This window comes from Petaurus breviceps, unplaced genomic scaffold (genome assembly GCF_028583685.1).
Source record: "Petaurus breviceps papuanus isolate PSGF00001 unplaced genomic scaffold, PetGlider_PUasm1.0 90865, whole genome shotgun sequence".
NCBI classification, from domain to species: Eukaryota; Metazoa; Chordata; class Mammalia; order Diprotodontia; family Petauridae; genus Petaurus; species Petaurus breviceps.
This window is the reverse complement of record NW_027187367.1, coordinates 160,343-173,254: the sequence shown is the minus strand read 5'-3', so window position 1 is coordinate 173,254 and position 12,912 is coordinate 160,343. Positions and strand designations below refer to the sequence as shown.

The window sequence follows — 12,912 nt, the reverse complement described above, 5'->3', positions numbered from 1 at the left end:
TGTGTGTGTGTGTGTGTGTGTGTGTGTGTGTGTGTGTGTGTGTGTGTAAAATACGTATTACTGCGGTGAGACAATACAAGGAATAAATATTAAATTAACTATTAAAAATAAATTGAATATTAAAGTTGAGTGTAGCTTTTTTCATCTTAGCAGGGCTATTGTTACATCTGTGAAATTACATGAAGTATTGAAGAAGTCCCTGCAGCATTTAAAAAATATACTGAAGTGAGCAGAAGGGATATTAAGAAGACACAAGAGAAGCAGGGCATATTTCCCCAAAAAAAAGTATTTTATAGAAGTTCAGATTTTCATATGCAAGCCTTTTCTGTTTTTTTGTACACTGAAATGTTCATGTTTGTTGATATTAAGTTCATAATAAAATTTTTTTATTTTTTTAAAAATCTATATTTAGAAGGTAGAGGGAATCTTCTTAGGAGGTTTCCTGACCCAGGCTACTCCTTTATCATAGATCTGGATAGGACCTTAGGGTTATTTAGACCAACATTTTCAGAAGAGATATCCGAGGCATGTTCTAATTGGTTAAGTGACTTGACCAGAATCGCACACCTTTGTACTACTAACTACTAGCGACAGGTTGTTAGCTCTTTCCCTACTTAGTAGTAACAAAGTAGGAAATAGAAACTTAGGTCTTCTGGTAAAGTGCCTTGACAGTGTACCTTACCCGCCTCACTCTACTGCATGACCTTGTCTTCATTGCATAAACGGGGTAATCTTCAGGTTCTTATTGGATGAAAATAGCAAGAAAAATAAAACAATGCAAATTGCTGTTTATAGTGGTTGCTTTTCTGACAAAGTAGGGCAAAAGCATTTACTGTTCTGTTGAGTTAAAAATGCACAGCATAATCATTACACAAGTATTTGCTTCAGTTCAACATTATAACTAAAGTGATCAAATAAAAAAAAATTTCCCTTCTAGAAAGAAAATGTATTTTAGCTTGAAAATGTGTGGTCTGATGCAACTTCAGTACATAGGCTATCCTTTTTATAGAGAAGAAAATTAGTAAATGAATCTATCTGACATGCTTAATTTTAAACTTAAATAATGATTTAAACCAGGACTTTAGATACCTAAAGGACTAATCTTTTCCCTTTTTTCATTAACAGAGCTTGGGGTCATTGTTTGCTGTTCGAGTTGTGGGATTATCCAACATCTGCAGCTATTTGTCCCCACAAGACAGCAGACCCCTCTTTCACTGTGCTATTGAAAGGTAAGAGAATGTTTCTAGGTGGTGCAAGAGAATGAACAACATTCCTTACTCCAAGAGGCTCCTTATTGGGGGGTGTATTGTTCTTAGCAATGCCAGATGAAATTACAAGAATCTGATAAACAGAATCATATTCCCTCCAACTTGTCCAGTGTTAATGTGGTCACTTTGGTCCAAATGTGATCAATTTGACACTGTCCTCTTGTTCTTACAAGTAGTTGTGAGGACCTTTGCTGTATGATAATGGAAGTCTTAAAAACTCAGCCCTGGAAAAGGAAAGGAGAGAAAGACTGCTTAAGGAAGGTCCTATTTGGGCATGGGGAGCCTGTGGCCACACGTGACCTTAATAAAAGGATTTGTTCTGTGAAGTTTGTATTCAGTCAAAGGGCCATACTTCAGGACCTAGAGGGCCACATATGACCTCAAAGATGCAGGCTCCCCACCCCTGCCCTATATCCTAGATGACAACTCAGGCTTTATTGTGCAAACTTAACTTCTGCTTTAGAAGAATTTACTGTGAACTGAAGTTGAGGATGTCAAATAGAGACTCACATGCTATGGCAAGTGTACTATTAAATGGAGGTCACTTTACTGAACCCTTTTAACAGGGATTACCTATGTTTAGTTCTCTTAATAAACTCTTATTGTACTTTAACAGATAAAACAGCTAAACATATAATTTTGTACTTGATTCTGTAGGTAATAGGGAGTGACTGGAGATTACTGAGTAGGGAAAGTGACGTGGTCAGACGTGCACTTTGGCAACTGAGTGGGTGATAGATTGGAGTGGGGGAGACAAGGCAGGAAGACCATCTAGAAAGCTATTGTAATAGTTTAGTTGTGAGGAGATGAGAACCTCCATTAGTATCGTGGCCTGTGTGAGTGGAAAGAAGGAAACACATGAGAGATATTTTAAAGTAGGCCTGCACACCGCTTATGGCATGCCAGAGGATTTCTTCTACAAAGGATGTTTTCCTCTACATCTTTTGCAAGCCATGAAATCCTTTGGCCTGCTGCAAGCAGGGCTGTGCAGACCTGTTTTAAAGGTACAAAAGATAATATTTTAGATGAAAAGTGAAAAGATTAGGATTAGATGTTTTACAAAATAAAGTCTGAAGTAAACATCAGTGTGTTTATGGGGGTAGAGACTGAGCTAGAAAGCTAAGTGGCAGAGGTGGGCTGAGGCAGCTAAAAACTAGGATGTGAGTTCAATATAAATGACAGTGCTGGAAATGAAACTTCATCCAGCAACAGTTAAAAAGAAAAAGAGCTAGCAACCTGTTGCTTTTTCTCCCCTGGCCCTGAAACCATAGGGACACAGGATTTTAGAGTCAGAAGGCATCTCAGAAATCTAGTTCAAACACTACCTGAAAAAGGATCCCCTTCATAATATATCTGAACAGTAGTAATCTAGTCTTTACTTAAGGACTTCACATAAAAGGAACCCACTGTAGAGCTCTAAATTGTTCTTCTATCAAGCCTAATTTTTCCTCTTTACAACTTCACTATTCCTGGTTCTGCCCTCTGGGCCCAGAAGAACAACCCTAATTCTTCTTCCATATCATCATGGGCTTTAGGTACTGTATCAGCAATGCAATATTCACAATGCCTATGGAAATTACAGATATGCTGATGTAATTATCCATCACAAAATATATCAGGCTTGCTATATGGGGGAATAAGCTGGAACATTTATTAAAATACCAAAAGACTGAGTCCCAAAACCAGAAAGTCAAAGCCATCAGAGTAGTTATGAAGTTGGCACAGGTAGATAAAGTAGAAAGCACCCACATTCTCAAGCCTTTAAAACAGAACAGGCTACCTCAGGCAAAGGTCCTCCTCTCCCCACTCACAGCAACCACCCAGCGTCCAGGAAGCGCACTCCCAGCAGCTCCGGCCCCTGGCAGCCCTCAGCAGGAGTCCTTAGCAGAAATTCTGGCAGACTCAAAAAGGGGTTTGCGCCTCCACTGCTGCTGCCTCTGCTGCCTCTGTCGCCGCCACTGCTAGCCACCACAGGAACTCTTAGCTTGGCTTCCGCTTCCTCTTGCTCTGCCCCTTCCTGCTACGTCAGCAAGTCCAATGGGGCATGGAAGATCTTTAAATCCCATAACCTTTACAGGTACTTGGAAGAAAACTATTTTGTACTGCTTGAGCCTTATCTAGGTAAAACAATTCAAGTTTAATGAGTTAAATAAACATAGATGTGCCTCAGAGTTCTATGGTCTCTTCTCTTTTCTCTCTACATTTTTTCTATGATGTTATAGCTTTCATGGGTTCAACTATTGTCTTTATGTAAAAGATTACCAGATCTATATTTCTAGCTTTCATCTATCTCATGAGCTGTATTTTCATGCATCTCCTAACTACCTGCTAAACATCCACAAGGATGCTCATAGGAAGTTCAAACTCAACATTTCTAAAACAGAGTTCATTATATATTTCCTTCAAGCCCATCTCCTTTTTTTTGGGGGGGGGGGAATGAAGGCAGGACAATTGGGGTTAAGTGACTTGTCCAAGGTCACAGGACTAGTAAGTGTTAAGTGTCTGAGGCCAGAATTGAACTCAGGTCCTCCTGACTCCAGGGCCGGTGCACTATTTGCTTGCCATGTAGCCGCCCCCCATCTTGTACCACCATCCTTCTAGCTGCAGGATTCACAGCATTGACATATCCTTACTCTCACCCTTGTTAGATGCCAAATCATGTTTCTTTCTGAATGATATCTCTTGCTTCTTTCCCTTTCTCTCCACTTATGTAGCCACCACCTTGTTCAGACTTTCATTATTCCCTAGTTGATCTCCCCTTTTCAAGTCATTCATCCTTCACTTGCCAAAATTTTCCTTATGCACATATCTGACCATATATCCCTATTGAATACTCTGTTAATTTCCTGTTTCTTCTAAAATCAAATAGGAATTCCCCTATTTAGCATTAAAAGCCTTTCATAACCTAGTCCGTCTTCCTTTCCATTCTTGTTCCACATTATTCTCCTTCATGCACATTAGGACACAATCAGCTGTTCTGCTTGTGCTATCAGCATTCATTGTCTTTGTGCTTTTATATAGAATGTCTTGCATGCTTAAAACACCCTTATTTATTTTTGCCTCTTAGAATTCCTTGTTTTCTTTTCATCAAAACTCAGCTCTCTGAATATCCACACCCCATTTGAAGACAAACTGATAAGGAATCATTTCATGAACTTCTAAGGTAGACAGTTGCATTTGTTAATCATCAACTATGTGCCAGGTACTATGCTAGGTGCTGGGGATACAGACATAAAAAGTAAAATAGTTCTGATCTTCAAAGAACTTACATTTGATTGGGGTATATGACTTGTACCTGTATAAGTGTAGACAGAATAAATACAAGGTGACACAAATTAAAATCCTGAGAGGCAGTTTCTGGGTAATTTATAATGAGTTTATTAATTAGGCTACCTAGCAATCAGTAATGATAGTCAGTGGTTTCTCTTTGTAACCTATTAACCAATGACCCAAAGGGAGACCCTGAAACATCTTAAATACCTTTTGAAAAGGAATCCACCTAACAAATGAAAATAAACCTTGATTGGTGGACTAATATTAATAAAGAGGTAGGCTAAAAGTCTTTAACTCCTCCTGAGATTGTGGCTTGATCATGAGACTTCAGCAGCCTCAAACAATCTGGGAAGGGAAAGCTATTTCCATCTGAACCTCTCTGGTTAGTTTTTAAACTCTAATGGAGGGTACCAATGACAGGGATTCCTTCCCTCAGGGTAAGGGCTCACCTAGACCGGATTTTGTTTATACTCTAAACAGATGTTGGGTCTCCCAGCTGGGTGGAGTCCTGCCCAAAATTGAGCATATTCCTTGAGGAATAGAAGTATGAGTTGGGCCTTTACAGAAAATGAAGGAAAAAGGGTGGATCACAATAAATAATTAGTTATTAACATAAACTGGTATAATATTAATTTCCCCCAAAGGTGTGAGGAATGTAAGGTAATTGAAGAAGGGATGAGACATTAGCAAGATGGTTCTTTTAAAAAAAATTATTAATTTTTACTTTTCAACATTTATTTCCATAAGACTTTGAGTTCCAGATTTTCTCCCCATCTCTCCCTTCCCCCCCACCGCAAGATGGTGTACATTCTGATTACCCCTTCCCCCAATCTGCCCTACCTTCTATCACACCCCACCCCCCCTTATCCACTTTCCTCTTATTTTCTTGAAGGGATGATAGGTTTCTCTACCCAATTGCCTGTATATGTATATCTTGTTTCCCAGTTGCATGTAAAAACAATTTTTTACATTTGTTTTTAAAACTTTTGAGTTTCAAATTCTTTCCCTCCTTCCCTCGTCACCTTGACCCTCATTGAGAAGGCAAGGTAAGCAATTCAGTATAGGTTATACATATGTAGCTATGCAAAACACTTCCATAATATGTTGTGAAAGAATGGCTTTATTTCTCTCCATCCTATTCCACCCACCACTTACTCTATTTTCTCTTTTGACCCTGTCCCTCAAAAAAGTGTTTGTTTCTGACTACCCCCCTGCCCCAATCTGCCCTCCCTTCTATTATCCCCCCTCATCTCCTTCCCCCTTATAAAATACACAATTTAATAAAATACACAATACACAATTAAAAAATACACAATTGAGTGGGTGTGTTGTTCCCTCCTTAAGCCGAATCTAATGAGAGTAAGCATTCCCTCTCACCTTGCCCCTCTTTCCCTCCATTGTGAAACCTTTTTCTTGCCTCTTTTATGTGAGATAATTTGTCCCGTTCTCTCTCTCCCTTTCTCCTTCTCTCAATATAGTCCTCTCACCCCTTAATTTTATTTTTTAGATATCATCCCTTCATATTCAACTCACCCTGTGCCATCTATCTATCTATCTATCTATCTATCTATCTATCTATCTATCTTACTATCTATTTTCTCCAACTACCCTAATACTGAGAAAAGTCTCATGAGTTATAAATGTAATCTTTCCATATAGGAATACAAACAGTTCAACTTTAATAAGTCCCTTATGATTTCTCTTTCCTGCTTACCTTTTCATACTTCCTTATGAATCTTGCATTTAAAAGTCAGATTTTCTATTCAGCTCTGGTATTTTCAGCAAGAAGAATGCTTGAAAGTCCTCTATTTTGTTGAATGTCTATTTTCCCCCCGAAGTATTATATTCAGTTTTGCTCTGTAGGTGATTCTTGGTTTTAATCCTAACTCAAATGACCTTGGGAATATCATATTCCAAGCCCTTCAATCCCTTTATGTAGAAGCTGCTAGGTCTTGTGTTAATCCTGATTGTATTTCCACAATACTCAAATTGCTTCTTTCTGGCTGCTAGCAATATTTTCTCCTTGACCTGGGAACTCTGGAATTTGGCCACAATATTCCTAGGAATTTTCCTTTTGGGATCTGTTTCAAGAGGTGATTGGTGGATTCTTATAATTTCTATTTTACCCTCTGGTTCTAGAATATCAGGGCAGTTTTCCTTGATAATTTTTTGAAAGTTGATGTCTAGGTCTTTTTTTGATCATGGCTTTCATGTAGTCCAATAATTTTTAAATTATCTCTCCTGGATCTATTTTCCAGGTCAGTGGTTTTTCCGATGAGATATTTCACATTGTCTTCTATTTTTTTTCATTCTTTTGGTTATGTTTTTTTAATTTCTTGATTTCTCATAAAATTAATTATTAGTTTACATTTTCTCCATTATAATTTTAAAGGAATTATTTTCTTCAGTGAGCTTTTGGACCTCCTTTTTCCATTTGACCAGTTCTGCTTTTTAAGGTATTCAACCTCATTGGCTTTTTGGGTCTCCTTTAGCAGGCTGTTGACTCATTTTTCATGATTCTCTCTTCACAATTTTTCCTCTACTTCTCTTTACTTAATTTTCACACTCTTCTTTGAGCTTTTCCATGGCTTGTGACCAATTCATATTTTTCTTGGGTACTTTTGATGTAGGAAGCTTTGATTTTGTTGTCTTCTGATTGTATGTTTTGTTCTTTGTCACCAAAGTAAGATTCTATAGTTTGACTTTGTTTACACTGTTTATCCCTCTTCCCAGCCAAATACTTGATTTTCTAACTCTCTGTCAAGGCAGGACTCTGCTTCCAGTGGGGGTGGGAAGAGCAGACTTCAGGAGAGGGAATCACCAGCTGCTGTGGCGGTTTCCAGACTCCTCAACCCATAAACGCCAAAGAGAAAATAAAAGAGTTCTACCATGGCAAAGAGCTCAGACGTCAAGTAATTGGCAAGATGCAGAATCGCAGTCAGACCATACAGTCCTTTTGGGGGGATCGAAGCATGGAACTAGAGGAGGACAATGAAGTCAGAACTCCTGCATCAAAAGCTTCCAAGAAAAATATGAACTTGTCACAGGCCATGGAGGAGCTCAAGAAGGATTTTTAAAATAAAGTGAGAGAAGTGGAGGAAAAACTGGGAAGAGAAACAAGAATGATGCAAGAAAATCATGAAAAGTGAGTCAACAGCCTGCTAAAGGAGACCCAAAAAAATTCTAAAGAAAATAACACCTTAAAAGTAGACTAACTCAAATGGCAAAAGAGGTCCAAAAAGCCAATGAGGAGAAGAATGCCTTAAAGGTTTGAATTTGCCAGATGGAAAAGGAATTTCAAAAACTCACTGAAAAGAAATAATTCCTTCAAAATTAGATTGGAGCAATTGGAAGCTAATGACTTTATAAGAAATCAAGATACTATAAAACAGATCCAAACAAATGAAAAAATAGAAGGCAATGTGAAATATCTGATTGGGAAAACCACTGACCTGGAAAATAGATCCAGGAGAGACAATTTAAAAATTGTTGGACTACCTAAAAGCCATGATTAAAAAAAAAAGAACATAGAAATCATCCTTCAAGAAATTCTCCAGGAAAATTACCCTGATATTCTAGAACCAGAGGGCAGAATAGAAATTGAAAGAATTCACCAATTACCTCTTGCAAAAGATCCCCAAAAGAAAACTCTTAGGAATATTATAGCCAAATTCCAGAGTTCCCAGGTTAAGGAGAAAATACTGCAAGCAGTCAGGAAGAAACAATTTGAATACTGTGGAAACACAATCAGGATAACACAAGAACTAGCAGCTTGTACATTAAGGGATTGGAGGGCTTGGAATATGATATTCTGGAGGTCAAAGGAGCTAGGATTAAAACCAAGAATTACCTACCCAACAAAACTGAGTATAATGCTTCAGGGGAAAATATGGTCATTCGTGAAATAGAGGACTTAAAGGCCTTCTTGATGAACAAACCAGAGCTGAACAGAAAACTTGACTTTCAGTTACAAGAAGCAAGAGAAGCATGAGAAGGTAAACAGGAAAAAGAAATCATAAGGAACTTATTGAAGTTGAACTATTTACAAATATTCCTACATGGAAAAATGATAATTATAACTCATGAGACTTTTCTCAATATGAGGATAATTGAAGGGTATATATATATATGTATATATATATGTATGTATGTATAGGAGGGTGTGTGTGTGTATAAATATATATGCAAGTGTGTGCATATGTGTGAACATGTATATATAGACAAAGGGCACAGGATGGGTTGAATATGAAGGGATGATATCTTAAAAATAAAATTAAGAGGTGAGAGAGGAATATATTGGGAGAAGGAGAAAGGGAGAGATAGATTAGGGTAAATTATCTCATATAAAAGAAGAGAACATTGTTACAACGGAGTGTAAGAGCAGGAAGGTGAAAGGGCATTAATGAGTCAGCCTTACTCTCGTTGAATTTGGCTTAAGGAGGGAATAACATACACATTCAACTGGGTAATCTTACCCTATAGGAAAGCAGGGGAGAAGAGGATAGGGGAGTGATAGAAGGGAGGGTAGATTGGGGGAGAGGGTAGTGTGATAGTAATGGCAATTAAAGATTCCCCTGTATTGGGCTTGGTTTTCAAATTGATTGTATTAAAACCCAGAGCTTGTTAATCCCACCTGTGGGATGGACTTTTTGATGTGAAAAGAAAGTCCTGACTGGGAGGAGCTGGTGACGTAGATTTGGAGAGACACGAGAGAGAGGCGGAAGAGCTTTTTTTTTTGGAAGCAGCACCTCGTGGAGAGAGAGAGAGACTAAGAGGATTGCTGGTGGCCGCTTTGAATTGCCCTGGACTTTTGAGACCTGCCCCCTGAGCTGCCAAGGACTGAGGAGACATGGCTGTTTTGCTGGTACTTTGTCTGTCTGTTTTGATGTTGTTTTGCCAGATTTGTCCACTGGTGAAAGACAGTCCTTTTGTTGAAGAAGTCCTGGAACCTGGCATTTGGTTAAGAAGGCCTGAGACTGTCCTGCAGACAGAGAGTGAATACTGTCCACTGGTGAGGGACAGTACTGTTGTTGCAGGGGTCTGGAGACTGTCCTGCAGACAGAATGAATACTGTCCACTGGTGAGGGACAGTACTGTTGTTGCAGGGGTCTGGGAGCCTTTCTGTTGGTTCAGAAGCCCTGAAGAAGGATTTTCTTGTTGTATGTTTACAGAAATCCTGGGAGAGGGCTTTGCTAATGTGTTCAGGGGTTCTAGGGCTGTTCTACAGACAGAGGATAAATTCATGAAGGGACTGGCAATGTATCTTATGGCCTTGCTAAGCCTTGTCTCTCCAGGAACTAAGATTGCTGAGAACTTGCCTCGTGTCAAGATGAAGAAAAGACCTCCATTTGGGTATTAAGTGCTGTGTTTAAACTTGATGTAACTCTGGAGTAGATTCAATTGTGATCCAGGGGTGGGGAACTTTTGACCTTTTTGTGTTCTATGGTTGAGCAAATGAATGTATTTTACTTATGTTTGGAAACTAATCTCCATTTGAGAAGAGGGGCTTTGTGGTGGACTTAATTAAGGTATAGCCTAGGGGTGGAGAAGTATTTGGAACAGAGACTTTGTAATTGATTGAATGATTGGAAAGTCCTGGGGTGGGGTAGGCCTTGGAGATTATTTAATCACACTTAGTAAATGCTGTATTTTGAATGATGTCATGTTTTGATCTTCTCTGTTCTGGGTTTGTTACTGAATAAAATAGAGAGCACCTATGCTGGTATTTCGAACCTGGGAAGTTGCCTTTCCTTGGCATTACATTACAGGTAGTTAGAAGCAAACATTTTTGAAAAGGGACAGGGTCAAAGTAGAAAATAGAATAAGTGGGGGGCAGGATAGGAAAGAGGGAAATATAGTTAGTCTTTCACAATATAACTACTATGGAAATGTTTTGCGTAACTACACATGTACAACCTATGTTGAATTGCTTATCTTCCCAGTGGGGGTGGGTGAGGAGGGAAGAAGGGAAAGGCTCTGGAACTCAAAATTTCAAAAAATTAAATGTTAATGCAAGTTACATGCAGCTGGGAAATAAGATATACAGGCACTGGGGTATAGAAATCCATCTTGTCTTACTAGAAAGTTAGGGGGTGTGGGGGAGGACATAAAAGAGAATGGATTTGGGGAAGGGATATTCAGTAGGTTTGCTATTTTGGGGTGGGGGTAGGGGAGAGATGGGGAGAAAAAAATTATAACTCAAAATCTTGTGGAATTGAATGTTGAAAACTAAAAATAATTAATTGAGAAAAAAAAGGAGTGAGGGTGGGAGTGAGTTTACATCCCAGGCTTCTGGGGTTTTGTATCAGCAAGCTGAATCCCCCACCTTCTGTGGGCCCAGAGCACCAGAAGCAGCAGCTGATGCTGCTGCTGCCACTGCTACCACCTCTGTTGCCCTAGGGCTGGAGCCAGGGCCAGACCATCTGTTCTTCTTTCACCTAGGTCCCATAGAGTTCCCCCACTGACTTTCCATGCTGTTCTTAGCATTTGTGGGTTGAGAAGTCTGGAAATTGCCACATCTGCCAGCGATTTAGTCCCCCGAGGCCTTCTCTGGCCTTGGTATGCTCAGCACAGACCAAGCCTAACTATGCTCTGCTCCCAGCCCAGTGCGTTATACCCTTCCTGTGGGTCTTCCAGGCTGTTGCACTAGAGATGTGTTTCACCCTGTCGTTTTGTGGGTTCTGCAGCTCTAAAATTTGTTTAGAGTAATTTTTTATAGGTATTTTGGGGGCAAGCTCAGGAAAGTCCCTGCTTTACTCCACCATCTTGGGTCTCCCCCTGTAGTCGGCTAGTCTATAAGTTGGTTCTTGATACACATCCTGAAGCTAAAACTGATTTAGTGAGGTTGAAGTAAAAAGAAAATACAATTATAGGCATGGAGATAGGAGATAGACTTCTGGGTATAAGGAATAGAAAAGCCATTGAATGCATCTCTTTGTTGACTGGATCATAAGGTGTGAAAAGGGAAAATAATATGTAAAAAGGTTGGATAGATAAAAAAATAATATGTAAAAAGGTTGGATAGATACGTTGGAACTGGATTATGAATGACTTTATATGACAGAGGAGTTTATATCTAGAAGAAGAGTTGTATGAGTTTATTGGTTAGGGGAGTGACATGGCTAGTTCCACACGTAAGGAAAATCACTTTAGTATCTCTGTGGGAGGATAAAATGGAAGTAGAAAAGTTTGAGGGAGAATCTAGGTACAAAATGGTGGGGGTCTAAATAAGGGGGGTGACTGAGAGAAAGGCTCAAGAAATAAGATGTATTGTGAAGGTAGAAACAGCAAGATTTGGCACCTGTTGGATTTGTGGGCAAAGAAAAAAATGAGACATCAAAAATAATGCCAGGGTCATGAACCTGGGGAAACTGGAAAAAGTAGAAAAGCATGGAAGGAAAGTGGAGAGAGCGAGGGGGATGAGTTCTGTTTTGGATGTGTTAAATTTGAGATGTCTTCTGGGACATCTAGTTGAAGAGAGTAAGCAGTTGGTGATGTATTTGAAGCTCAGGGGAGAGACTGATGTAAAAGCTGTGTGTGTATGTGTAGATAGATATATATAGATATGGATAAAATCCATAAATGATCTGCAAAGAGATGATAATTAAATCCATAGGAGTTAATAAAGTCACCAAGAGAGTAAAGAGGAAAAGCATAGTATCCAAATCTATAGTAGCCTAATAGTTTTGCTACATGCTACCTTGGGTCAGAGTATTGGTGTATAGTTGGGAAGCTGTAATTTAGGAAAGATATTTATAAGCTAGAGTGTATCTGTGCGGTAATATACTTGGAAACCCTACCATATGAGCACTAATTGAAAGAAAGTTTAGGAGTGGCTTGGTAGTGCAGTGAATAAGAGCTCCTGCCCTGGAGTCGGAGGACCCAAGTTCGGTTCCAGCCTCAAACACTTAACATCCACACAAAAAAAACTAGCCGTGTAACCCTGGGCAAGTAACTTAACCCCAGTTGCCCTCCAAAAGGCAAAAAAAAAAAAAAAAAGAAAAGAAAGAAAGTTTAGCTCAGAAAAGAAGATACTTATTGGAAATACAGGTATTTGTAGTGTTGTTATGAAAAAAGGATTAGACACAGTTAACTTGTCCCCCAAGGGCAGACCTATGAATAATGAATGGAAGTTGCAGAGAGACAAATTTTAACTTTTATATAAAGGAAAAAAAAAACACCAACTTCCTCATAATAATAACTGTCCAAATCTAGAATGGGATGTTGTGGGTAGTAGGTGAGTTTCTACATCACTCAGAGGTCTTTTCCTTGGGCTGGATAATAATTTATGAGTGAGCAAATAGGTAGAAGCTGGACTTGCTGACCTCTAAGGTCCTTTCCAAACCCTAGATGCTTAAATTCCTAGAGGCTG

At 39.1% G+C, this 12,912-nt stretch overlaps 1 protein-coding gene across 2 annotated transcripts in view; it reads left to right on the top strand.

Moving 5' to 3' along the window:
• USP43 (ubiquitin specific peptidase 43) overlaps positions 1-12,912 on the top strand; it is a 117,019-nt gene that overhangs the window by 81,547 nt on the left and 22,560 nt on the right. For both annotated transcript variants that reach the window (XM_069073084.1, XM_069073082.1), the window contains exon 9: positions 1,126-1,229. In XM_069073084.1, coding sequence (XP_068929185.1) covers positions 1,126-1,229 — 104 coding nt within the window. The remainder of the gene's footprint in view (positions 1-1,125; positions 1,230-12,912) is intronic.